At 42.7% G+C, this 26,236-nt stretch overlaps 1 protein-coding gene across 1 annotated transcript; it reads left to right on the top strand.

The window, feature by feature from the left end:
- Positions 1-991: 991 nt before the first annotated feature.
- Positions 992-17,738, top strand: ptk6b (PTK6 protein tyrosine kinase 6b). Its single transcript, XM_069659433.1, has 8 exons — positions 992-1,546; positions 5,283-5,404; positions 6,879-7,042; positions 7,287-7,452; positions 12,226-12,387; positions 12,517-12,698; positions 12,777-12,930; positions 14,697-17,738. The coding sequence occupies exons 1-8, from the start codon at positions 1,143-1,145 to the stop codon at positions 14,876-14,878; spliced, it is 1,536 nt and encodes a 511-aa protein (XP_069515534.1). The 5' UTR covers positions 992-1,142; the 3' UTR covers positions 14,879-17,738.
- The last annotated feature ends 8,498 nt before the right edge of the window (positions 17,739-26,236 follow it).

Below are 26,236 nucleotides of genomic sequence, written 5' to 3'. Positions count from 1 at the left end.
GTCTGAGCTCCAACTTTTCGGTGAGTTAAATGCGCATATTATTGTATTGAAATATTTTTAGCACTAAGTAGCAGGTATACTGTGCTCCCTTTAGCTGCTTGTTAGCCTGTTCAGTGTTTATCAAACATTTATCTCTCACCGGGCGAGCGAGCAGCGAGTCCGCTACTTCTTTAGTCTGATAACTAAACACCTGCAGTCAGTCACGTCGCAAACAGAATTTCCTCCTGGCAAAGTCAAACTAGCTCATTCATGATTTATACAGTCTATGGCTAATAACCGCTAGCTACGCTGAGGAGATTATAGCCTAGCTTCTTAGCCGTAGCTGGCTGATTCATGCGGACCGCTCATAGAGCTCAGCCATAGGTTCGCGCTCCGGGCTTCAAAACGCTTCTTCAGAAACCAGTTGGTGACGTCACTGAGACTACGTCCATTATTTATACAGTCTATGGTTGCGAGAGGCTGCTAGTAGCTTTCTTTGCATTTCAGTGGGGCACGTTTCCTTTTGTTCGTAACTACTTTTAATTGTTACTCTGGACAAACATCTTTTTAAGTCCTTAAAGAATGAAGCTTAGAAGATTCACATGTTGTCATTTTGTTGTGTTACTTTAGGTTATAAAATAAACACAGGAATATAACATCTTTTAATGATACTTTAATGTTAGTAGTCAACATAGATGATTAGTGGAGAAAGAAAGGGTAAACAGATACTATTGATTCGTGTGTGGTTGGGCCACCCCAGTCACAATAGTCTGGATCCGCCCCTGATTCTGCTTCAGTAAAAATACCTACACCACAGATTGGAGGTGCTAGACAAGTACTACAAGTAAAGCTACATAGCAGTATTTATACATCATCAATTATGTGCTCTAATTTAATGTGGCAGCAAAGTGTGACATTTATGAAGCGCGTGTCCGATAATGGGCGTGGTTACCGTGTCTGTTATATGTGCCTGGCAGGAGGAAGTTACTGTCAGTCTGTCAGTGCAGCAGAGACTCTCAGTACAAAGGCAGGAGCAACAGTTTCCCTGCGAACACATTCCAAGGATTCCTCTCGCTCCATCCACTTTACCTGTCTGACAGGTGAGACCGGCTGTCTCTGCTGACGCGCACGCGGCTCTCAGCGCGGGCCGTTCATGGTCATCCATGGGTGAGTGTCTGCGGAGAGCGTGCCCGTGTCTGCAAACACTGTGGGACAGGATTTTCAGTGCCAAAAAGAGTCCTTCAGGAGGAGGCGGAGGGGGAGCAGGGGGAGTAAATGTTGGTAATGGAGGAGACAGCAGCGGGGAGGAGAGATCATCGAGCCCGGTTCAGGTGCAGCCCACGCAGGACAAATCCCCGGAGAGCGGCTCCATCTACACGGCGCTGTGGCCCTTTGAGTCCCGGCACCACGAGGAGCTTTCCTTTCAGGAGGGGGATCTGTTCAGTGTGATCAACCGGAGCGGGGAATGGTGGACCGCGCGGAGGATCGACAAGAACGGGCGCGTGCTGGACACCGGGATCGTCCCCCAGAACTACCTGACCCGGGCTGAGTCCCTGCAGATGCAACAGTGAGTGATGCAGTAGAGTGCTGCTCTACTTTTTCTATACACTTTAAGGACCGATACCACTCCACTGTTCATGTTTTCTCCTGGTTATTTTTAACTGTTAGAAACTTTGATTAATTATTGCTTTGCAGGAAAGTTTTAGCCGAAATAGGTTCAATGAAACTGATTTTTTCAGCATGTCAGTTGTTTCTGATCATGTTTAAATGCTCCTGCAGGGAGTCAAGAAACAAGCGCATGATGTTGAGAAGTTAATTAGAAACTCCTCTGCATGAAAATGTCACACATTCTTGTCACCGAGCCAAAGAAAAGCAGGTTCATCTTATTACACAATTCAAAAGAGGCAAGAGCAACATGCTTTACAAAGAAACACGTAAGAAGAACCGCTGGTTTTCTTTTATCTCTTTGTTTTAAATTAAGATATAATAAAAAAACTAACAGTAAACTAACAGTAAAAAAGACAGTAACAGGGCAGAGAAGCAGAAACAGGAAGCACTGTGTGAAGCAGAGGTAATAATAGAGGCAGTTTAACAGTACAGACCACCGTCCGCTTCTATAGTAGGATAACATTTGTGGTTTTAAAGCTGCACAATTATTCTTATATTATCAGAAAGTCATTGTGGCTGAGTGTGTTATCTGAATGAGACCAATATAGGCTTGTTAGACCGATTCTGCTGCAGATTTTGGACAGAAAAAGTTTTACCGATCACAGATATGGCGACAGATATATTCAATTTTGTGCTGGAATAAAAATAGTTTGTTGTCAGTGAAGGTTCTCAGTCGTCCAGGTCAGGGTAACTCTAACCCAAAAGGATCCTTAATCCTTTTGGGTTAAGCTTAGAATTATAAGGATTGTTTCACCCATTTTTCACTTAAAACTACTAAAAGGTTCTCCCTGTTAGGGATGGGTACGATACTGATACTGCTTAATGATGCTCTTATCGATACATTATTTGGTGTGTCTGATAATGTGCCTCTGGAATAAGGCCTGTGGTCATCTCTCTACAGTTACAACAGCTGACATTAACCTAGCGTGTCAAAACCGACTGGACTCCACTGTAGTGAAGTAAATCTTTTGCAGTAACCATGGCGACAGCTCTGTGAAATTCTGTGGTTTGTCCCCGTGTCTTCTTCCCTCGGTGTCTGACTTCTGCTAACAGGCTGCTGCTTCACTAACGCCGTCTATGGATTAAATTAGTGTTAACAACCGGAGCTAACTAACAACAGTGACTGAACAACTACAGGCTTATTCATAAGAAGAACTATGCATTTTCCCCAAAAGTACCGGTTCTTGATACCCTTCTCTTCTCCCTGGTTTGGTTTCTACAACTTAAAACCTTTTAAATGTAGGTAACCTTATTATACACTTTCACTTAACTCTACTGCAGACCTCCATGCTGCTGATCGTGCTGAGAGGATGTAAACTAATGACAAACTACACAATGACAACATTTTTAAATCAGCCCAAGCAAAGTTTTCCATTAAATATGTTCTGTAAAAATGTGCCAATAAGGAGCTTTTGTCGATGGTCAGATATGGATCAGAATATCTGCAGAGGGGTGTTAAATAACTGAAGTGCTTTAGAGCAGTGCTTTTCAGGGGGGGGCGCTAGGGGGGCCTCAGAAAATTGGAGAAAAAAAAATATATATATATATATATATATATATATATATATATTTTTTATTTTTATTTTTATTTTTTTTTAATAAGCATTTGTCCTGAACCTTAGAACAGTGGTTTTCAAAGTGGGGGCCGCCAGGGGGCGCTAGGGGGGCCTCAGAAAAAAAACCAACATTTTATTTTATTTTTTTAATAACCATTTGTCCTGAACCTTACAACACGTAAACTGCCGTAATCTCGGATTCTCAAATTCAGCTGCAAATTCGGCATGACGACGTCATAATCTGTGTAGACCTGGCGGTTGTTATCAAGCTGCTCTGCTCCTCAAGCTTGCGTGTAGCTAGTTAGCGCAGAATGGACAGGTTTTTGACAACAAATAGACCGAAGGAGCAGACCAACAGCCCTGCCATGGAGGACTCTGCTGCAAAAAAACCTAAGAACTCAGCAGAACTCACTCTCATGAGGCAGCATACATTAAGTATGGCTTCACAGCAATACAGAAAAATGGCCATGATTGCCCGAAATGCGTCCTCTGTCTGGAGACCCTCTCAAACGAGTGTTTAAAACCTTCGAAACTTCAGCGTCACTTGATGCAAAAACATCCGGCAGAGGCCGATAAAACAGTAGACTTCTTCAGACGTAAAGAAGAGCATTTGGTCAGGCAATCTGATGCATTCACACAGCAAGCTACCGTGCCCGAGCGGGCCCTGAAGGCATCATTTTTAGCCTCATACCACATTGCTCGTGCTAAAAAACCTCACACAATTGGAGAGGATTGTGATCATAAAATCTGTCTCTCCTGCCACAGATCGACGATCCACAACAGCCCCTGTGATATTTCTATTTTACTGCACCAATAAAAGTACAAAGTCCATCCCTGGAAATCTCTCTGTTTGGGTGTGACACATTGTACACTGTAAACTTTAATGAGGGTGTTTAAAAAGGATGTAAATAGAGGCACAAACACATTAAAGGCTGATTTATTTTACTGCCTCCACCTCAGCCAGCAGAGATTATAACCCAACCTGTTCAGAGTGGAACTGTTCGTGTACTTCCTTCTGTGAACACATGCATGTAGATATAATTCATGGGAGTGACCTGACACAAACTAAACAGCAGCAGTCCACATGAGGAAGGTCAAACATTCAATCTGCTCCTGCACGTTTCAGCTCTTACTACATGCACTACACTGGAATTACAGTGCTTTAATTTGTGCATACTGTTTACATATATCATGTAATTTAATATTGTAAGAAATTACAACTTTAAAGCGAATAGACACGTCTTCTTTTGCATGTTTTTAGTTCAAAAAGTCCTCTGGCTGCAGCTCACAAACACTCAACTTGACGATTTTATTTCACCTCTTTATTATCTTTAATAGCTGAGACATATCGGCCACTTTCCGAACTTTAATCGCCTTTCGATGGACATTTATTGTCCCCCATATTATCATGAGTGGAAACTAAACTAGACCTCAAATGACACAGTGATGTAACGATGGTTCCAGCTACTCAAATTTGGGGATTTGCACGGTTTCCCACAGGTGTCTCAGCTCATGTTCGACTTTTAGGATCAATTTGAAGATTGTTTTTAATATTATTTACATTGAAAGAAGAAAAAACATCAACAGATTCATCAATAATAAAAACAATCATCAGTTGCATCCTTAAAATAAACTGTATGACTCCCGAGACTGTGCGACTCAAACAAACCGCGCTCCTATTAACTTCCTGCTAATCTAATTTATGCATCTTTGTGGTGTTAAAGTGGAAATTAAATCATAGTTCTGTTCAAAAATAAGATTCTATAATTAAATCCCGCTCTCAACACCTGACATGTGGGAAATAACAAAGTTTACACACTTCCCATTTTGTTGAGGCAATAAACCGGTCGAGGGAGAGACAGAACCAGAAGTGGTGACACTGACTGTCGTGGTGTTCGTGCCCCAGTTTACGTCACAGCTCTGAGACACACACACACACGCACACACGTCACTGACATGATGAGGTGTTGTAAGTTAAATAAGGTGATGAAGAATAAGTTGGCAGATCTGTCGATTTCTAAACCATGCCAACACTTCCTCATAACAACTTCCGCTTGTGTCTTTTCTGTCTCGATCCAGGTGGTATTTTGGGACCATGAACCGCTTCGAGGCTCAGAGTCACCTGCTGGGACCGGGAAACGACGAGGGAGCTTTCCTCATCCGAAACAGCGAGAAGGAAAACATCGGATACGTTCTCTCGTGTAAGACAAGAGGAGACTCTATTCATCCATCCTTGGGAGCACATTCGTATGTTACAGCAACATTAGCAAACCACCGCTCAAAGATGGTGCAAAATCAAACTCGAGTTACATAACATTTAAAGTGTGAAAAATAAATGTACGTTTTAAAGATTGCATTGTGCCAGACAGGAATGTATTTATAAAATTTGGTATACATTTTTTAAATTTTTTTTTAAAGATGATCTTTTGGGCCTTTTTATTCCTTTGAAACTTGAGAGAGAGAGAGAGAGAGAGAGAGAGAGAGAGAGAGAGAGTGGACAGTGGATAGTGATGGAAACAGGGGAGGACGGAGTGGGGACGACACACGGCAGGGGGCCGATGGTGGGAGTCTAGCCCAGGGCTGCTGCATCGAGGACCCTCTGAACATGGGCCGCTGATTTAGCCGCTGACCTAAACCGTCGCCCCAAATTTGGTATATGTCTTCTACCGTTATATTTTTTTCTGTTGCTATACTTTGGCTGCGGTGACGAAGCAATCCTAGTATAGGATCAAGTACAAAGGTCAAAGTACATCCATCCATCCATCCATCCATCCATCACTCCACCAGAAAGCAAACAAGCTTAGTTTCCAAACTGTGGAACATTTCCTTTAAAGTCAGAATCTTGAAGATTTTCATGTAAATAAATGTCTGTTAAGTCACTATCAATCGCCGAATGAGGTAACACGATGGTGATTGAGCCTGTGGCCCACTGATGAAAGCCTTTGAATTTGTAGTATATAGTATTATTACAGACTGGGTGTCTGTTGCGACATTAACTGAAAAAATCCCAAGCGGCGCCCAGTTAGAGACGCGTTTTCCATCAGCCAGCAGTGGTCGGTCTGCCAGACAGGGTAGGCGGAGCTAAGCGGCTGCTTTTCCGCTCTCTGCAAGTGTTGCGAGTAAACAGTAATCTACTATGGCTGAACAAACAAAGAAAAGATGGATGACTACAGATACAACTTCAACAAGAAGTGAAAATCCAAAGAAGAAGAAACAAACTCGACGCTCAGATGAAGCAAACAGTCTGAAAAGGAAAGCGACCGTCAGCCAGGAAAATCAAGAGTTACAACCGGAGCCGACCGTGGACGTCACACATGCAGCACTGTCTGGATATCTGGGAAGTGTGCTCCTGTAATTACCGTTTATCGCCACAGGTGCCGCCAAAGAGAACGAAACTGAGATTATCACTTTAAGTAGTCAAAATGAATGTGGGACTTAAAGTGAAAAAGAAAAGTTATAGGAATACAAGTTATTGTTTGCTAAGCCCCGCCCTCTTAGTAACTATTCATATGCCTGTCAAGCTTTCCAATATCACATACAAAGATAAGATGGCAGATTGAACATTTTTTACTAATATTTGAAACAACAGACCCGTGATTTCAGACAGAGTGACACAAAAACAGGCGTCTCATTTCAGGCTGGTAAATGTATGTATGTTTGTGAATCTTCCTGCAGTGAGGTCGAGTAACCGCGTGAGGCATTACAAGATCCTCCAGACCGATGAGAGTACCTTCTACGTGGATCAAACCCACAGCTTCAGCTCCCTGATCGACCTGGTGGAGCACTTCCGCACCAACAGCCTGAACAGCACATGCAAACTGGGAGTCCCCTGCAAGAGGGTAGGACGGACTGCGTGCTTCTACCTCTCTGCTTCTTCATTTCTTTGTTCCTCTTATTTTCTGGTCCCTTGAAAACAAGAAGTGTGGACATTCAGCAATAATGCATAAAGTAAACATCCCTCCTGTACAGTTGTTGTAAGAACTGACAGAGTGCTAATATTATCCTCCGTACACATTGAAACCCTGCCTGTATGCACGAGGTGTCAACTTTATGACTTACAAATACATGTGTTTCCTCCAACAGAAAAAGCCCCAAACTCAGGACTTAAACCATTTCACGGTGGACGACTGGGAGCTCCCTAAAGAAGAGTTCGCTCTGGAGGAGGAGCTCGGCAGCGGACACTTCTCTGACGTCTACAGGGGACGCTGGAAGAACGTCATTCAAGTCGCCATCAAGATCCTCAAGAACGGTACGTCATCGTTCATGTTGATCTAAAGACAGTGTGTGTAACTGAGGAAAGGGCGCCTGGTTGTGGTTTAAGTTACTGCTGCTCATTCTGATCCTGTTTTGATAGTTTGTCTGACTGTTGCCAAGCAACACACATCTCCACTCGCTAACTCCCTCATCAAATGATCGACAGAAGATACGGATAACAAAACAAAAGTAAAGAAAAATACATTTTACGGATTGTGAAATGAGGGAACATAAATAATCAAGCATGCCGTTGTCCGATGTATATTTATCATGTCTCCCTCTGTCTGTTTGGAAAGGCCCCACTGGCACAAAATCTGAGCTCAGTCAGCACCTGCAGGGCGGGGACAGCGCCGCGGTTCTGTCCGACACATGCTGCAGCTGCAGGGAGAGCTCTTTGACTCATTCAAACAGGAACTAAACCTTTCGATCAACTTACTGTCGGATCACCGATGACTCTCTCTCTCGTTTTAATGCCCTGCGCGGCCACTGTGTTTTTCTTTTAGGTTTTGCAACACAAACAGGGTTCAAGTGTTGCTGGTGTACAGGGCCTAAGTTTAAGTCCATCGTAACTTTCTGCTCTAAGTCGGACGTAAGGTTACGACCAGGCGTCCGCCCAGCTGGTGCGCTCGGCTCCAGATCTGCCCTGTTTCACCTCTGAAAACATTAGTATTGATAAGGACTCTGTAGATGCTCTAAAATGTTTCCGTTGAGGAACACTGAAGACAAAAGCTTCATCGTCCTTGTTATAACTGCAGCCCTCTCATCGTCTACGTTTCTGTACGAGGCATGTGTCACATGCACACAGTCTGGTACATTTTACTTACAAACAGCAGGAATTTCATGCATGCTGCTAAAACTTGAATGGTCTCTTTCACTTGAGAAACATTACCAAACTAAAATCTGTTGTCTGACAAGCTGAGTTAGAGGTTCATGTTTCTGTCTCCTCCCGGCTCGACTACTGCAACTCCCTTCTCTCCTGCCTCAGTAAGGCCTCCCTCGACTGGCTACAAACTCTGCTGCAAGGCTGTTGACTAGTTCTCATTACATCACACCCATCTTATTTCCCCTACTTTGGCTTCCAGTTAAATTCAGGATTCATTTCATCTCTATTTACAGATTCTATATTCCCTTGACGCTGTGTCACGAAAGCTGTTCAGCGTTCAAATTTCCCAACTTCCTCAAATGCATCAGATCAACCCGACCTCCGTTCAACAAACGAGCATTTTAGAAGTTTTCTTCTCCTCTGGAGGACAGACCTGACAAAGCTTCAGTTTTCACTTCTTACAAATCTGCATCATGAGGTTGAATGTTGGCAAAGGTCAGACCCGTTAATAACAAGTACATCACAAGTTTCACAAGGAAAAGGAAGTCTTGAGGGGAAGTCCCCAGAGCCCATATCATCTCAGACTATAGCCGATGGTACCGAGATTGGGATTCATTTTAAGGTCCTTGTTTTCATTTATAAGCCCTGCATGATCAGGCACCTGCTCCATCCCTACAGCACCTGTAGATCAGGTCTTCTGACCAGGGTTATTATTGTTATTATAGTACTACTTTGTGAAGCACTTGCTCTGTGAAAGGTGCTTCACCTGCGTTATCTTGCACTGTCTGGCCATCATACTGCAGGAACGAGCTGTTTTACAACCTCTTTCAAAAAGCTTTCTAAAGCCGTGCCACACAGTATTTCTCATTCCATGTTTCATAGCTGTAAAAATGTAGAGGGGTTGAAAATAACTGCATTATGTTAAAAAATAACCCTGTAATATCTCTAAATGCTCAAACATACATATATCACCTCTAATGACATTGTGCAGATGAATAATCACCTGACTCCTGCGTGCTGCAGCGACACCACAGAAACTACATGTTCACAGCTTTTCTCAGCTAATTAATCATCCTGCTCGTTCAGCCGAACATCAGGAGCTGAGTGGACGTGAATTTGCTTCGGCAGCTGTCTAACTTTTTACTTTGAGCGTTTGTGCCGAGCTCGGCCGAATCTGACCTCTCATTTCTCAAACGCCAGGAAATCTTCAAAACCCTGAGTCAGAGGTTTCACAGCTGTTTGCCCTACTTCTTTAATAGAGATTTCTACAGAAATCTGACCTCCGTTTCCTCGTAAGTGCAACAATACAAAGTGCATTGTTCGATAACACGTTGGACCACGTTTGAGTGAAACTGGGTGTGGTTTTACACACAGAAGAATGTGAGGAGCTCTGTCACAGTAATACTGATGGATTCATCAGATGGTGGCATGCAATACTGACAACACAAGCAGTGTCGTTATGTGTGGTATTGAGGTGACACACAGTCGGAGCTTTCATTAAACTGCTGCCATGTTGTGAAACACTCAGAGGAATTATTTCAGGTCGAGTAAATGCCGATCCCATCCTCACTGTTTAAAGAGCAATCGCAGGATGGAACATGGTACATCTTTCTTTATTAGGCGTTACTACATGAACCGCCTTCTTATTTATGTTCTCTACCGTCTCATTTTTGTCATTCCTCGAACTCTATCTGTCTTCGGTAAAAGTGCTTTTAATGTCTTTGCTCCCTCATCATGGTCTGAGCTACAGGGTCACCACAAACTGGAGCAATTAATTAGCTTGGAAGTCTATAAAAGCAGAATTAAGGAGCATTGTCCTAGTACTGAATGCCGTTGAGCTATTAGTAGGTGAATTTCTTGCCCGTGTTAGTCAGTTCTCTGTTCTGTATTTGAAGCTTTTATGTCGCCGTCTGAAAGTCTAGCTTCCGTATCGTGACGTATTTCCGAGTGAAACAGGACGTGCAGGCGGGACATATCATTAGAGGGATTTGATTTGATCGTTGAGAAGTGGGCGTAGACAGACGTTCTCCACAGCGCAGTAGCTAGCTAACTGACCGAGCGTTCTTGGTGCTCTGCGGCTAAATGTTGCAGATTGATTGGTTGAAATTGGTTGGTCCTAGCTTACGTAAGCACGCGGGATATTTTGTTTAAGTGGAAGAAAAAATGATTGATTTTGATATAAGAATACAAAGAAATGGATTTTCTGTATTTTTTTGGCCTATATTGTCAAATAGATGCACAATATTACCGGGGATGTGATCTAAAAGGATTAAAATGACATTTTTCACCTCGACTTTAAATCTGTCAGTTTTTTGTGAAACAATTTAAGCTGCCAGCAGCAGCAGCAGCAGCAGCAGCTGTGATCGAGGGCTGCACGATATTGGGTAAAAGTGACATTGCAATAACTTTTTGTTCTGCGATATTTATTGCGCTATAAAGAAATACAGGAAATTATACCAGATAAACGCAGTGTGTTTTATGCTCAAATACTTTTTTGGGGGGGACTTTTAAGTCTATTTTCTTCTAACAAAACAAATGTACCACTCTTGGTTCAGCGACTCTGACAGCCGCATGAAAAAGAAGAGAGTTCAGGAGCAGCGACACGTTTCTTTATGAATACAACACAAACAGACTCGTGGACGGCTGTTCAAATGTATGTTTTAGCTCGCCATCTCCTCCTTCCTGTTGGCACACACAGCCTTGTGGCAGTGCGCGCTGCAGGTGGAACCGCTAAAGTTAACGCTCAACGACACACCAGCTCTGTCACCAGCCCGTTTATGTAGCCACCGCGATAACGAGCACCACGACGATGACTACAAGCCTGCCTCGATCATCCCGCCGACATGATCTGTGACAGCGGCAGCGTCTAGTGCATGTTTACAGTTTACAGGCAGGTGACACACAGACTCTGCAGCTCAGCGGCCAGGTCACTCTGTGCTCTCATAGAGAGCTGCACTCATGTGATATCAGACTTGTTGTTGTAGATTAGTGATGGAAAGCAGCCCTAATACTCTAAATGTACAGGGAGAGAAGCCTTGGCAGGAAGTCCTTTGTCGCTAACCGCTGGCTACACTAGAAGCCATGAAAAGTATGTCATCAGACGATAGCCAATGGGTTCCGAGGTTGTTAAAATAGGTACAACAACATGTTTTTATTCAGCAACATTGGATCAAGCCTGTGTATCACAGATCTGTTGTCGGTAAAGGGAGGGCAGGTGAGGCATGGTAGAAGCATGAAGACAATTAAGCTGCTAGCTTTCACGTAGCTCTCTTATCTGACAACCTGATGACTGATTTACTGGAGAGTCATAACTCAGAACTTCTCCTCTGAGCAGGATGTAAAAGGTTTGTGTGTCATTACCAGCAATCAGTTTGAAACTTGTTTGTTTGGATGATAATAGCTTCCTTTCAGGAGAAATGATGCAACACAAACTCTGTTCATAATGAGACTGATAGTGCGAGTTAATCGAATGTGTAAGATTCACACAAAGCCCAGCGTCCGCTCAGCTGAGAGATAAGCTTGTCCTTTGATCTTTGCACACCTGGGAAGATTCTGCAGTGACAGCAGAAAGTGATCTGACAACAGACCAAAAGAAGGAATCCCTCCAACTGCATTGATATCACAAGAAGCTGCAGAGATATTTCCTGACATGCGTTTCACACAGTGTGCTGGTACTGCTTAAAGGTTAGATGGGCAGTGTTGTGTCAGTCGATTCTGATTTGGCTGTTTGGTACTGATTTTGTTGAGCCTCCTCTTATTTGGTAACCAATCGTTTTCCCCTTGTTGCTGTAAGTATGTTGTGTTTGTTAAAGATTTCAGAGGGGTTTCCTCCTCTAGCTTCTCTGTTTCTACCACCTCTGTTCCTCTTTTTGTCTCCTCCTCTTTTGTCCCTCTTGTTCTTTTATCCTTTCCTTTAATTCTCCCTCCGTCCCGCCCTCTCTGCAGACTCGGAGTTAAACCACCGGGAATTTCACAGGGAGGTCCAGATCCTGAAGAGTCTCCGCCATCGTCACCTCATCTCTCTGTTCGCCGTGTGCACGTCGTCCACCCCGTACTACATCATCACGGAGCTGATGGAGAAAGGCAGCCTGCTCAACTTCCTCAGAGGTAAACCTCAGCGTTCCTCCACTTCTGTGAGAAATAGTCGGTGTTTGTTGCAACAGGGGAGAGGAAGTTGTATTTTGGATGGATGGATTGGAGGACTGTTCTTGGTCTGATTCTTGGTGCCCATCTCAGGTCCAGAGGGGCAGAATCAAGACATTGCCGCCCTCGTTGACATGGGCGCCCAGGTGGCTGATGGGATGTCCTACCTGGAGGAGAAGAACAGCATCCATAGAGATTTGGCGGCTCGAAACGTCCTGGTGGGAGAGGACTACATCTGTAAGGTGGCCGACTTTGGGCTGGCCAGAGTGATCAAGGTAGGAAAGGAGACACGAAGGAAGGAAGGAAGGGCTTGTGTGTCTTTGAAGTTTTTAAGACAAAGATTTCTCCTCCAGGAGCCGTTCTACATCACGGAAGATAAAAAGATTCCCTACAAGTGGAGCGCTCCTGAAGCCATCAGCCACGGAAAGTTCTCCAACAAGTCCGACGTCTGGTCGTTTGGTGTCCTGCTCTACGAGATCACCACGTACGGAGGCGTTCCTTACCCAGGTTGGTTTAACAAGCATCTTCAATCAATGAGGAATGATTATTCTAAAACTAGACAACAAGTCGAAGTAGATCTGAGCCTCTGAATCAAAACAACAAAAGATGTAGTTTGATGACATCATGCAGCAGCGTTGGATCGTGGGAGAACGCTTCATCGACTTCCTTCCTCGCTCTCTGACGGACAGTCTGGTGTCTCATGTGCCTCTGCGATAGTCAGGCGACCACATAGGGCTGTAACTAACGCATATTTTCATAGTCGATTAGTCATCGCACAGTTACTCTGCTTGTAAATTTATTTGGAGGTTCTTTTAAGCGTGTGCTAACTTACACTTAAGACAATAAATAGTTCTTCATTAAAGAATATGTCTTTAATAAACTCTGCTGCTGATTTTCTTTGCAGCGTTGAGGCTGAAATGCTCCCGGTGTTTGACAGTAAGGATGTGAGGCGGCTCACCTCTCAGCAACTCACAATGACGTAACCAACTAATTACTGACAAAGAAGTTAAGTAATTTTATCAGCGATTTTTGCCGACATCGTTGACTTATCGTTGCACCACTACGACCAAATGAAGCGCACGATTACCTTACCTTTCTTTTGGTCTAGGTCGAGTTTTTTTAGCACATTTTTTATGCAGAATTGTTGCAGATTACGTTACAGATTTCAGTTATTGGGGACGACATCTTCAGTCCTCTTTCTGTACAAAAAGGCATAAAAACATTGTGGTTAGTTAACGAGAGGCTAAATCAATCTAAAGCAGTCAAGTCAAGTATGATCTTCAGAAGTTACAGCACGTTACTAGCCTTACGCTCCAGCTAAACAAGGAAAATTGTCCAGGTAAACAAACAAGAAATCATTGTACACTGATAAGATAATGTAGAGCAAGGGTTCCCAACCCCTGGTCAGCGGACCGGTAACGAGCCGTAGGTCGTTTAGTACCGGGCTGTGAAACCCAACTGATGTCTGTGACAATCCAAACATACGCGCAGTCAGAACCGTCGCATGGGCAACCACACAGGGCCTCGCGCCTCTGAAGACACTTCAAAAGTCGCCCAATTCAGCTGGAAAAGGCGTAGACCTGGCAACCCTGGCTTCGCATCCCATGAAACTTTGATCATGAAGCCTGATGCCCCTCTAAAGCTCTGCGTTTATCAGTGAAATATATGAACTACACAGCATGTGGGCATGTGCCTGTGGAGCTACGCGCGGCTCACCTCCGGCTCATCTCAATCACAGCGTGTGAAGACGTATTTTATGCTTTATAAAAGGTTTTCACGTTAATTACAGTTTGTCAGTCTGAGTTGTTCTGAAAACTGTGAACCCATCCTGTAAAAGCAAAGCTCTGTGCATGCTGGATTAAAATGAGAAGCATGTGGGGTTTTTTATTTTTTAGATCTGTTTGATGCAAACTTTATAAAATCACTGTCACATAGAAATCTGCCACACAGAGGCCTGAACCTACATGGTGATATAAAACTACAAACCTTACAGAGACATGAGATGTGAGTCATGAGTCCTCTGAACTCACATTCTGCTCAAGTGTTTTAATATAATGACAGAAAGAAACAATTCCTCATAAAGTCGCAGCACTTTGACAGACGTGTTTCAGGAACTGAAAGTCAACAATTCCGCTTAAAATAATTTACTTATACAGAAATAATGGCACACTTTTGTTACTAAGCAACACAAGTATTTAGAGAAAGGCCACAGGTGTATGAAATCCATCTGACTTCTGCATTTCTTCTTCCTCCATCCCTTTCCCTCCATTCAGCCTTCAACACACAGGAAGTGTACGAGCAGGTGAGCTGTGGCTACAGGATGCCCGCTCCGAACAAATGTCCAAACTTTCTCTACCAAATCATGCTGAAGTGTTGGAGCGCCGAACCCGCAGACAGGCCGGACTTTAAGACCCTCAAGGTCCAAATGGACAGCAGCTCCTACGAGCTGGAGTGATGAAACCCCCCCCCCCCGACTCCCTGCAGTACAGACACAGTGCCACAGGGGGGCAGCAGAGAGGCTGAGACTGTGCAATGTCAGAAAGACTTTGAGTGTTTGAATCGTTCAAACTTGCAAAGCCTGATGTATTTTTTTTTACTCCACAAGGACTTTTGTTCCTCTGGTGATTCTTCTGTTGATCTTGTCCAGTGTATCACGTCTTCTGTGATAGTAAACCGATTTCTCTTTAAGTTTCAGGCCTTTAATAACTCAGAAAAAGACATTTAAATATGTCAACTCAGGCTGTAAGAGACTGTGATGTCTGTTTTATTGACAGTGAGAGATCAGACGACAATAATGAAGCAGAAGCTGCAGATATTGCTGCTCGAATTTTCATGCCAAAGAAGCTGAAACCAGAGATTTTGTTCCTGCACTGAAAAACTTAACAGACTAAATGTTTCAGTTCTACAGTCAGTACTTCAGTGTGGGTGGAAGCCAACGAGAACACAAAACAGCCAAAATGTTTTAAGGTTTGTTATAATTTTCAACAAAATAATATTTTTGTCTCTCTGTTAGATTTCTTTTAAACGAGCAATAAAAGTTTGCTTAAAAAGGTTCTGGATTAATTCTGAATACAGGTTTAATGTTTCACGACAGGCAGGGAACCATAACATCAGGTGTTTCCAGGTTAGTATCACGACATGTTAAAATGTATGTGAATTAGAATCTCGCATCCCGTCCCGTTAGCCTAAAGGATCCACTCTCTTAGAGCTAAATCACATGATCTTCATCACTTCCTCACTTTACCTGTTTTTGGATGGTCTTGTTGGCTGCTGTATTAAATGTAAACACAGAACCTGAGACTCGAACAACCTGTGTCTCCTGATGAAGATCATGTGACCTGATCGAAAGCTTCAGAGAAGCTACAACACGTACTGGTGCTGGATTTAAGGTGCAACGGTTTACAGAATACGATCAAGTATCGGATCTGAATTTATTTTGCGTTATTTATATCATGATATTTTACAAGAAAGTGATAAACTAATGATTGTATATAAAGATGGACGACGCGTCTCCACCTCCTCTCGTTGTAGAAAAAACCCCTAACCTTACCCCTGAGGCATGTCGCTCATCTGTATCCAGAGTGTGTGCAGTAGAGATCGGCTGGTGGAGCCGCAGGATTGACGTCCCGCCTCTTCCTCTACCCGACACACACCTTTACCTTGTGTCCTTGCCATGTTGGAGCCCTCAGGTGTCCTTGGCGTGTTGGAGCCCTCAGGTGGCCTTGACGTGTTGGAGCCCTCAGGTGGGCTCAGTCTGCAGCAGAACAGCTTCTTGTGTCGGTCTGAAGCAGATATTCACGCTGATGGAAAGTTCAATGACTGTAGTGTTAGTGTTAGTTACGTCTCCTCTCGCCGTTCCTCCTCTACTCTGCTACTCGGGAACAGAACGCTGCAGGAGCCCCATTTGTCAACAGAGCTGTCAATCATGAGGCCACACCCCCTTTTTATAGCATCAGATAACTAATTAAAAGTAAACTTGTCAGAAAAATGAACACTGTGACATAAATCAGCATGATAAGAACTAACTATAATGACAGAAACCATGTTGGAGAAAAATGTATTTGACGTGTATTTTGATTTTATAGTTTGACTCATGTCCCATCTGTTAACATGGAGGAGGCGGGCTTTATGAGCTGTACTGCAGCCAGTCAGCAGGGGGCGACAGAGAGGGTTTAGGGAGCTGTCATGTCAGCCATCTTTTTATACAATCTGTGATGTGAACAAGAGATTTATGGCAAAATTTTACCAGATTATGAACAGCAGTTTTTAGTGAATGTTTCAGCTGATAATTTTCATTTTTTTCACAAGACTAAAAAAAGAAATAAAGAGAAATACAACAGCCTTGTAAAAAATCATCTATAAAGCATTAAACACACTCAATGTCATCTTTTTTTTTAGCTGTCAGCTGTCTGTAATGTGTACCTTCGGCCAGCAGGGGGAAGCAGAGTCACAGCAAAGGAGGATTTCTTTACTGCCTTCTCCACAAGGAAATGCAGTTTTGATAACACAAATTTGTCACAATACATTTGCCTTTTCCTACAGTGAGTTCATGTTCAGTATTTCAACAGTTTCCCTAAAGTGATGGACAAAAGGTAAAATTTGAAACAAAGTTTGTCCCGTTAAAAATAATAAATCCACCAGGTAAAGTCGTGATATCGGGAGTGGAAAGACTCCTCAACCATTTTTTCCATGATGTTTATTCAGAGGTCACTTTTTGTTCCAGTTCTCATAAATGTTTGTAGCTGATGAAATTCCAGGTAACACCTTGTTGTTCTTGAATCAACTGATTCACTAAAAACACAGCGTGTTCTTCTGTCCTGTTTAAACACCTGACGCCTTATCGAAGCACCTGATTCACCCAAACACGGACGCTGAGAGTGAAGAGAAGTCTCTCATGCGTACAGTTCTGTTCAATATGTGATATAAAGGTGTTGGTAACTGCTTTTAAGGACACTTTTAATATGGATTTATATTTGTGTGTGTTAATGGGTTCCCAGCCATAAATCTTATCTGCATATGTAGGTGTGTGTGTGTGTGTGTGTGTGTGTGTTTCCCGAGGTATGTGGGTGTTGCATTCCCTCCTGTCTGCTGCTCAAGTTAACTGGGTCACGTATGCCCAACGTCTGACCTTTATATATCCGCCTCTCTGCTGGTCAGGTTCAAGTTTAAACAGCTTAATGTGTCATGTTTAAAATAGTGAACTACAAACTCTTATTTAACACAATATTTAATATATTATTAAGACTTAAAAACTTTAATAGAAAAGAAAAACTGTAAAACATGTGAACTGAATGTTTTCCAAAACACACGACTGATTGAACAAACTTATTCATGACATTTCCGTCCTAACACCGTCAGATTGCTGTCAGGTAGGTGTTTCTGGTTGTGCACCTGATGAAAGCTATAAAACATGAAAGTCACTTATTTTTGGCTTTCTGTGCCCGTTTGTTTTACTGTCGTTCCTTTTTTATATTTATTTTATTTGTTATTTTTATGTGTATTGGGTCTCTAAGGGTTTCTGGATGATACCATCTCATAGATGGAGGTGATGAATGGATGAGGGGGCAGAGGAGAGTGGAGTAGGGTAAAGGTGAGGTTGTGCAGATGAAGTGTTTGAATACGGATGTGTGTGGCTGTACATGTGAAGATAACATGCAAACTGTGAGCGGGAAATGTAAATGAAATCTATACTTTGATGTTTACTTGGTGGATTTCAAAGAGAAATGCTGGAATGACTGGAAGGTGTGTTTGTCTAACTTTGCTCAATAAACATAAAGAAGGAAAAAAAAGTCCAAAGGATCAAACAGGTGCAGGATTTTGTAGCCTATGATAGACAACCTATGTATCCGTCTATAAGACTTTATTGTGTGCGAGAATGTTTACAAATTGTTCTGTAATCCAGGAACAAATCAGAACTGTGTGAAGAAAATGCTTTTTTTTTTCAGAAACAAATAATGTTTAAAAAATATGCAACAGAAGAAAGATGCAACAAATTAATAGAACTGCAATTATTCAACGATTAACTGTCGAGTACAAAAGAAATCAGTAACTATTCTGACAATTAATAAAGACAAGTTAATTCCAGCTTCTTTCCTTCTATGATAAACTTCAGTCTGTGGGTTCATGTTGGGCTCTGTGAAACATTGATCAACCTTTTGATTGTATCAATTTTTGTAAGTCAGCAACTAAAGATAATTTTATTAAAAAAATAAATAAAAAGATGATGAATCACTTCTTGTTTTTATTTGGTCTTAAAATGTGAAAAGGCGTTAGAAACTGACCGAAGTCCTCAGAGCCCGAGGTTGTTACTGAGTTTGTCTAAAACCCAAAGGATTCAGTTTACAGTGACGTGACAGAGAAGCACCAGACTGACACATTACAAAAACATGTAACTACAGAGGCATTGCTCTGCCGATAATACTTCATCTATTCTGATATATTGTTTAATTAATAAGGTGTTTCATCTGTGGATAATCTCAGCATCAGGCAGGTTTGAATGTTTGTCTTTGTGAACTGCAAAGTCATTCTTCTCCCGTTTGCTAAATCTTCTCCTTTCTTCTCCCTTAATCCCACACCCACACACACACACACACACGCACACACCACACACACACACACACACACACACAGTCACATAGTCACACACACACACACACACACACACACACACACACACACACAGTCACATAGTCACACACACACGATTTGTCCTTCACACTGAGCTCTCTGCGTCAGTGATGATGCAGCATTTTGAGAAAAACGCACGTGCACAAAAACTCCTCATACTGATGAACCCCTGAATATTTCTCAATGTATGTCACATTAACACAACTGTGTCGCTGAAAACTAGATATGCATGTGTGTGTGTGTGTGTGTGTGTGTGTGTGTGTGAGAGTGAGTCCCTGTCCTCCTGTCCTGCAGAGTCACGTCGCCTGGTTAACCCAGTTCAGCCTCATGAATGTCAGAAATAGAGTCAGACCCTCAGATTACTCCCAGCTGCACCGTGTGACCTCATCATCTGATCCCCTGAACTGCAACCGCAGGCCACGAATAGGTCAGAGGCCTTTTGCGTGTTGCTAACGGGGTAGCTACCATCGTAACAAAAAACCCCTGACCGGCTGTTATAAACCACTGTGCAGGTAGACTGTATCGGAGGAAATTGAAAACATGTATCTGCTTTAGAAAAAGGAAGGAAAGGACAAAATAAAGGTTGTAAGTCAGAATATCGTGTACGGAAGCTTGAGCTTTTCATCCAGTGCACCTGTCTTTGAGACTTTGTTGTGTGCAAGGACTTTCTAGTAATTGTCACCTGCTACAATACGAGAGTAGAGCGCAACTTTATCAGTTAACACTCCCTAAAATGTCCCTCAAAATGTTTTTAGTTGTAAAAATTGCAACAAAAGAAAAAAACATTAAAAAGTTAGACATTACAAGAAAACAGAAACAATTTATCTACTTCCCCAAAAATCTGCGCAATGATATAATATAGCATGCATGATACAATTTGTGGGAGTCAATTAGCCTAGCATAGCATAAAGAGAGAAAGGGGAAACTGCGAGCATGGCTCTTCAAAAGTAAGCAAGTAAGGGCCCGATCAGACAGAGCGAGTTTTAGCAGCTGGGGCTTTTATGTAGTTGTTTTCAATGTGAGGGAAGCTGTTTGTGCGCTGCTTTCGCGTTATTGTGCGACGTAGGCTTCAACAGGAAAGGCGGTGCGGTGCGTCTCGCGTTTAACAGCCTGCAAAACGCTCTCGGTTTGATCGGGCCTTAAGTCTGTCCCTCCTGATATTCACTTCTATGTGGCGGAAAACGATGTGAGTAATGCGTCTTAAATATCTGGAGGCTCAGGCAAAGTATAACTTCAGGCATCAGGGATATTATTCAAATGTAATTCAGTCCAGTTTGGCTTTTTTTGTTGCCAATTTGTACACTATTGTTGGTGTATTAAACATAAAGCTGGAGAACCACTGAGTTGAGTATTTTACTTCTAAATGTGCTTTTGTCTCTGGCTTGTGCACAAAGAGATCCAAGTTCAAACACAGTACATTGTAATGTAACAACCCCCACAGGGTGTTTTTCTTTCACGGCAGGAGGTAAAACATCCATCAGAGCCAGATCACTGCAGACAAAGGAAGTATCTCCGTCTACAACAATGCAATCTAGCACACAAACACAATCCCTTCTTAAAATATACAATAACCTCAGTTTCTCTTGATCCGTCTTTAAACTGATTGTTGCAGAATAGTTGGCAGGAACTCGTCACATACACACAAAGTCTGTCCCACATTCAACCCATGGTCATGAGCTCTGGGAGTGTCGGGGCTGCGAGCTGGGAAAACAGCCAAAACAGTGTTTTTAAATCGTCCTGGAGCTCCGGGTTCAGGGCAGCTCGAACCTGCTCATCCAGAGACGGCTGCCTGGCATCACTTCAGAGAGCCTTTCTAGGTAAAGACACATCTCAGGCCGAATACACAGAACGGGGACGGCAAAAGAAGTCTGTTTTTACAACATACATGTATGGATGTCTCCAATGGATATGGGCAACACCTGCACAGTTACAGTCACTCTGATTCTGGCAACATGTGTTTCTTGTGAACTGAAAAAACACTATTCCATTAAGTGAGTAGATATTATTGCAGATGAATGTAATATGGCACTGAGATAGTAAAATGTCTGGAATGTGCACAATGTGTCATGAAGACAAGACGCCCTTTGTTAACCGGATCAGCAACAAATTTGGGGTCAAGTTTGTCAGTGCTGCAGGGATGACGCATCATTGTTAGACCAACCTGGAAGTTAGCATCGCACGTACCAATGTTCTCCTGATAAGCTGACGTTCAAGTTTAGAAGTTGTAAAAAGTGCTTTGTGTTGGTGCAATGAGTGAATAAAACTTGTTTTATGCAACATTACCGCAACATCACGCGACAATCCTTCACTTCAGTCCTTAAAGAGATGGTATTTCAAGTGTTTCACACTGTAAGACATATATATATATATATATATATATATAATGTTACACTGTTGGATGTTCACACTAAACGTGGGTGAAGTTTCAGATCTGTAGCTAAAAGTATGTTGGAGTTTGTATTTTTACATGCTGTACTTCGGAGAGCTGACCAATCAGAAGAAAGCAGGCTTGTAGGGGCGGGGTTTCTTAAAGGGACAGAGCTGACTGAGTCGTTCCAGGCAGAGGCTGTATGAGGGCCTGCACAGAGCACCAGTGTGAGAACAATGAGGATTTTTTTTACAGTAAAGTATGCTAAGCTACTCCACAGCTATCAGTGAGAGAAATATGAAGCTTAAGATTACCACAATACCCCTTTAAAAACCTGTAAAGCTAACAGCAGGCTAAGCATCAGTGAAGGTTTAATTATCATGCTAGCCTATCTGTGGAGCTTGTCCGGCCAAAGTTGACAGAGACAGAGAAGGAACGATTATTATCCTGTGTTGAAATAAAAACATGTTCACTCTCCTTTCAAGTTGTTGTTACATATTGGGAATAATTACTTGGCTTTGGTTTGGTAGCATCTTTATTAACAGACAGCTCGCAGCTCCTCTGCGATTAGCACAGTGTTAGCAATGTGACTTAGAACCTTCTGTCTCTGCCTTTCCTATCCAACAACTTTCTAACGCCCCCGAAAAATAAATCAAATATGATGAATAAACATGCAATTACTTTCAAACTGATGACTTTAAGCACGACTAGACTGCGACAAAAAATCAAGTTAGGGTCAGCGCTCGTGTTTCTTATGTTCCTTTACATCCAGCGAGCAGTTATTAGCATTTAAAGGCAGCGTGAGATAACTCAGACGTCTCAGTCTGAGGTGATTCATGCAGGTGCTTTCCTCCTGTCAGCTTTTTGTTCTCTTGCTGCGCCGGGTTCACCTTTATGCAGAGTGACCTTTATACAGACTAAACTGCACAGAGAAACAAACTCAACAGCTCTACACACAGCGCAGCAGGGTGGAACCAAATTATACATGTTAGCTATCATAATATTAATGTCACACTTGTACTGTGTCCTTAAGTGTCTCATTAAGTGTTTGTTGGCGTCTTGTTCAGCAGAAGTTGAGTATATGTTCAGCCCAAACAAACTTTATGGAAACTGGAACTACGTTTTCTGGTTTTGCTACAAACCTAAAAATATGAAATCTTAACAAGAACACCAAAAATATATAATAAAAGTTAGTCTAGACCTAGCAAAACAAACATTATGGGAGTCTTGAATTTCAAGACTAAAGGAAGTGAAGACAAAGGCGGTGACAGAAAAGGAGACGACAGAGCGTCTTTCCCCTTAAGGTAAAAGTAGAAATAGACATTTCCAGGATATGACTGACTATGTCTGTCTGTCTGTCTGTCTGTCTGTCTGTCTGTCTGTGTCTCTGAAGGACGAACACATGAGGAGGAACCTGCTGCCCTGTTCCCAGCTGGTCACATGACTGATCCCCTTTTATTACATGCAATGAAGCGTACATGTAAGTACAGCTACATGGCTCATGGGCCTGTGTAGTTAAGGCCCAAGAGTTGACAATCAGCAAAAGCTCCAAACAAAGCGAGTGTTTGATGTAGACCAGCAGTAGGTGAAGTGCACGGGGAGTTCAGAAGGGATTTGCAGCTTGTTTTTGTAAACTCACAGCCTTCTAAGAGCTCATCGCTCTGCAGTCTGCTGACGAGGCAAATCTCCCCGTCACCATGTCATTACTGGGGATTAACGGAGGCTTGTTGTTTCGCAGGCTGCAGGGCAACGAGGGCAGCAATCACAAGAGGAGGGGTGATAGGTAGATATGTAGGTAGGTAGGGAAATAGGTAGAGGTATAGGGATATAGGTAAGGATATAGGGAGGGATAAAGGGAGGAATATAGGTAAGATTATAGGGAGGGATATAGGGATGTAGACAGGGATGTAACTAGGGATGTACGTAGGTAGGGGATAGGCAAGTAGGGATATAGATAGGGATTTAGAGGTATAGATAGGTGTAGGTAGGGATATAGGTAGGCATGTAGGGATATAGGTAGAGATATAGGGAGGGATATAGGTAGGGATATAGTGAGGGATATATACAGGGATGTAGTGATACAGGTAAGGATATAGGGAGGAATATAGGGAGGGATGTAGCCAGGGATGTATGTAGGTAGGGGATAGGCAAGTAGGGATATAGATAGGGATTTAGAGGTATAAATAGGTTTGTAGGTAGGGATATAGGTAGGCATGTAGGGATATAAGTATATAGAGATATAGGTTGTGATGTAGGGAGGTATGATAGTAGGGATGTAGAGAGGGATGTAGGTTTATAGGTAGGGAGGGATGTCGGTAGGTGACATCAGTAAGGTATTAAAATAACTCATATAAATAGTTAATCTTCCTGCTGAAGGTCTTGTTTGCTTTTATAGCTCAAATAAAGGCATCAGTATTTCTTTCTGTTTCATAACCAACTAAACACTCCACACAGGAGTTTCAAGTCAGTCAGATCTTACAACTACAACAAACGGACTAAAACCTTTAACCCTAGCAGGATAGCCACCAACGAATCCAATCAGAACCCCTCACTCTGGGTTATGAAAGAGTGCAACTTGAATAGGAACCATCATCTGTCATCTGTAAACTCCCGTCAGAAAACCAACCACCAAGAGCAGAAATGTCATCCAAATAATCCAGTGAGATTACGTGAGAGACGACACTGAGACAGGATCGTCTGTGCGGACACGTGCTGCTTCCTCCTCACTCGTCAGGATGAGAGGAAGTGAAAGTGGATTAGAGGCTGAGGCTGAGCTGCAGTGACAGGCAGAGAGAGAGCGTTTGTCCAACAGCAAGGACAACAAGCAAGTGTTACAGAGGCTGAATATAAAATGTGACATGACGTGTGTGGGTGAGAGTGAGTCTGCTCTTTGAGGGAGACAAATCCCCCTTTAAAACAAGTACATGTGGATTCAATATAAATCCATGAAAACGCAGCACACAAGGAGGATTAGCATTTACTGATGCCATATTGCGATGACAATATGAAGCGTGCATATAAGGCTGGAGATACATTTGCTTTTCAACCTTTTTAACCGTCTGCATCATGGACATAATTGTTCACATACTTTTCTATGCACTACGTGTTACTGGAGGATGCCTCTAGGGGGCACACCAGAGAGCTCAGACCTGAGCAACAACTGTATCTGCGGGATGTAAACAACAGAGGAGGAAGTTACCGTAATGTTCATTCTGAGATCACAGCAGAAACAGCTTTTGTGTGTTCGGACAGAATACACCGTCTGCACCGTCCCCACTCAGCCTCTCCAACATGTTCCTCCGTGCTCGGACGTAACGCTCCCGGACTTGTTCTCATTTAGTTTTGCAGGTTTCCACGTCAACTTATCTGTCTGCAGCTGTTTGACAGGCATGTTTGTCTCTGTACAGCGGCAACGACACATCGTACAGATGTGGATCATTGTGGACTTGGTCTATCAGCTCAACTTCAGCTGCTGTGTTGACCCTATTACATCCTCTCTGCCTCTACACTGCCCCTACTGGTCATGTGCATACTGCATGTCGCTTCAATGTAACGTTAATTTTTGAGGACGTGCAAACAGATGCAGGGAAGGCGTGGCAGCCATCATGTGTAGTTAAAAGCAAGTATATCTCCGGCTTATCTCTTATTTTCCATGTCTATCCTTTGCTGATTGCATTCGCTCTTACTGTGATAACGATGAAATTGTGAATTATTGCACAGCCCTAATTGAGACACATCTTTTCTTTAAAGGCCAAAAATGCCCAAAACAATATTTCAAAAAATGATATGACAGGATCTGGGAGGTGTTTTTTCCTGCCCCAGTAAATGGCCATTATTCAAGTCCAAGCTTTTATTAAAGGAAGTACACTAATATATTTCTAATAAGCTCAGAAGCAAAAAAAAGGTGAATATTCAATCCAAACTAAACTCGCTTTGGAAACATCAGATTCAGCCCCATCACACGGAGCATAAAGCAGACAGTTGAAGGATGCTTATATGACTCTAAAAGTTAAATCCCTTTTTCTTTCTGCACTGTCATGCCAGTGGAAGGAGACCCCCAGCTTCCATCGCTGTGACGTCTGATCTACATCCCCCTCAGATGTGGGTCACCCAGAGCTAAAAGGAGCAGCTGTGTGTCTGCGAGGTAAAAATGGCCGCTGACCTTTTGACTTGGATGCTACTTGACTCTCGGTCTGAAAGCGAGACCACTCCTACGCTGCAGGAGAAACCCCCAAACTGCGCCGTCATTCCCGCTCAGTGGGAACCTGCAGATGTTGGGTTCATTTCCTGCACATTTTTGTCTCCAGGATTCTGCAGAGCGTCGGTCCGTGCCGATAAACTGGTTTAATAAAGTGAGAGAAGATTTACAGAGCGTGAGGAGCTCGTTCAAGGTGAGTCTGTGCAAGTTTATCATCAGTCAGGATTAAGACATGAAGGTGCATGAACGTGTGCACGCTGCATTTTGACATATCCTTCCTTCCTTTTCTTGCATCCTTCCTCTTCTTCCTTCCATCTCTCCTTCCTTCTTCCCTTTCCTGTATCCTTCAGATTTTGCTTCCATCATTCTCTTGTCCTCATTCTTTCGCTTTTTTGCCTCTCTTTCTCCTTTCCCTTCTTCTTTGTCTTTTCTTTTCTCCATTACCTATTTTAGTTTCTCGTTTTCTCCTTCAGTCTCACCTTTTCTGTTTCCTTCTTTTCTTCCTTCCTTTTGTCTGTTTTCTACTTTACTTTTGTCTGTTTTACCACATTATTTTCTTTTTGCTTTCTTTCCTCCCCCTCTATTTCAATATTTCTTTCCTTCTTCATTTGATTTTTTCT

Source organism: Semicossyphus pulcher, unplaced genomic scaffold, assembly GCF_022749685.1.
Source record: "Semicossyphus pulcher isolate SPU_LCO1_2020_fin unplaced genomic scaffold, fSemPul1.0.p SCAF_13, whole genome shotgun sequence".
Taxonomy (NCBI): Eukaryota; Metazoa; Chordata; class Actinopteri; order Labriformes; family Labridae; genus Semicossyphus; species Semicossyphus pulcher.
The sequence above is the reverse complement of the archived record's forward strand: the minus strand, read 5'-3'. Positions and strand labels throughout refer to the sequence as shown.

Excerpts from the sequence above, each read along its gene's own strand:
- ptk6b (XM_069659433.1), top strand. The coding sequence starts at position 1,143 with ATGGGTGAGTGTCTGCGGAGAGCGTGCCCGTGTCTGCAAACACTGTGG. Across the intron at positions 7,043-7,286 it reads TGGGAGTCCCCTGCAAGAGG|AAAAAGCCCCAAACTCAGGA; the intron begins GTAGGACGGACT and ends TTCCTCCAACAG. Across the intron at positions 12,699-12,776 it reads GGCTGGCCAGAGTGATCAAG|GAGCCGTTCTACATCACGGA; the intron begins GTAGGAAAGGAG and ends TTTCTCCTCCAG.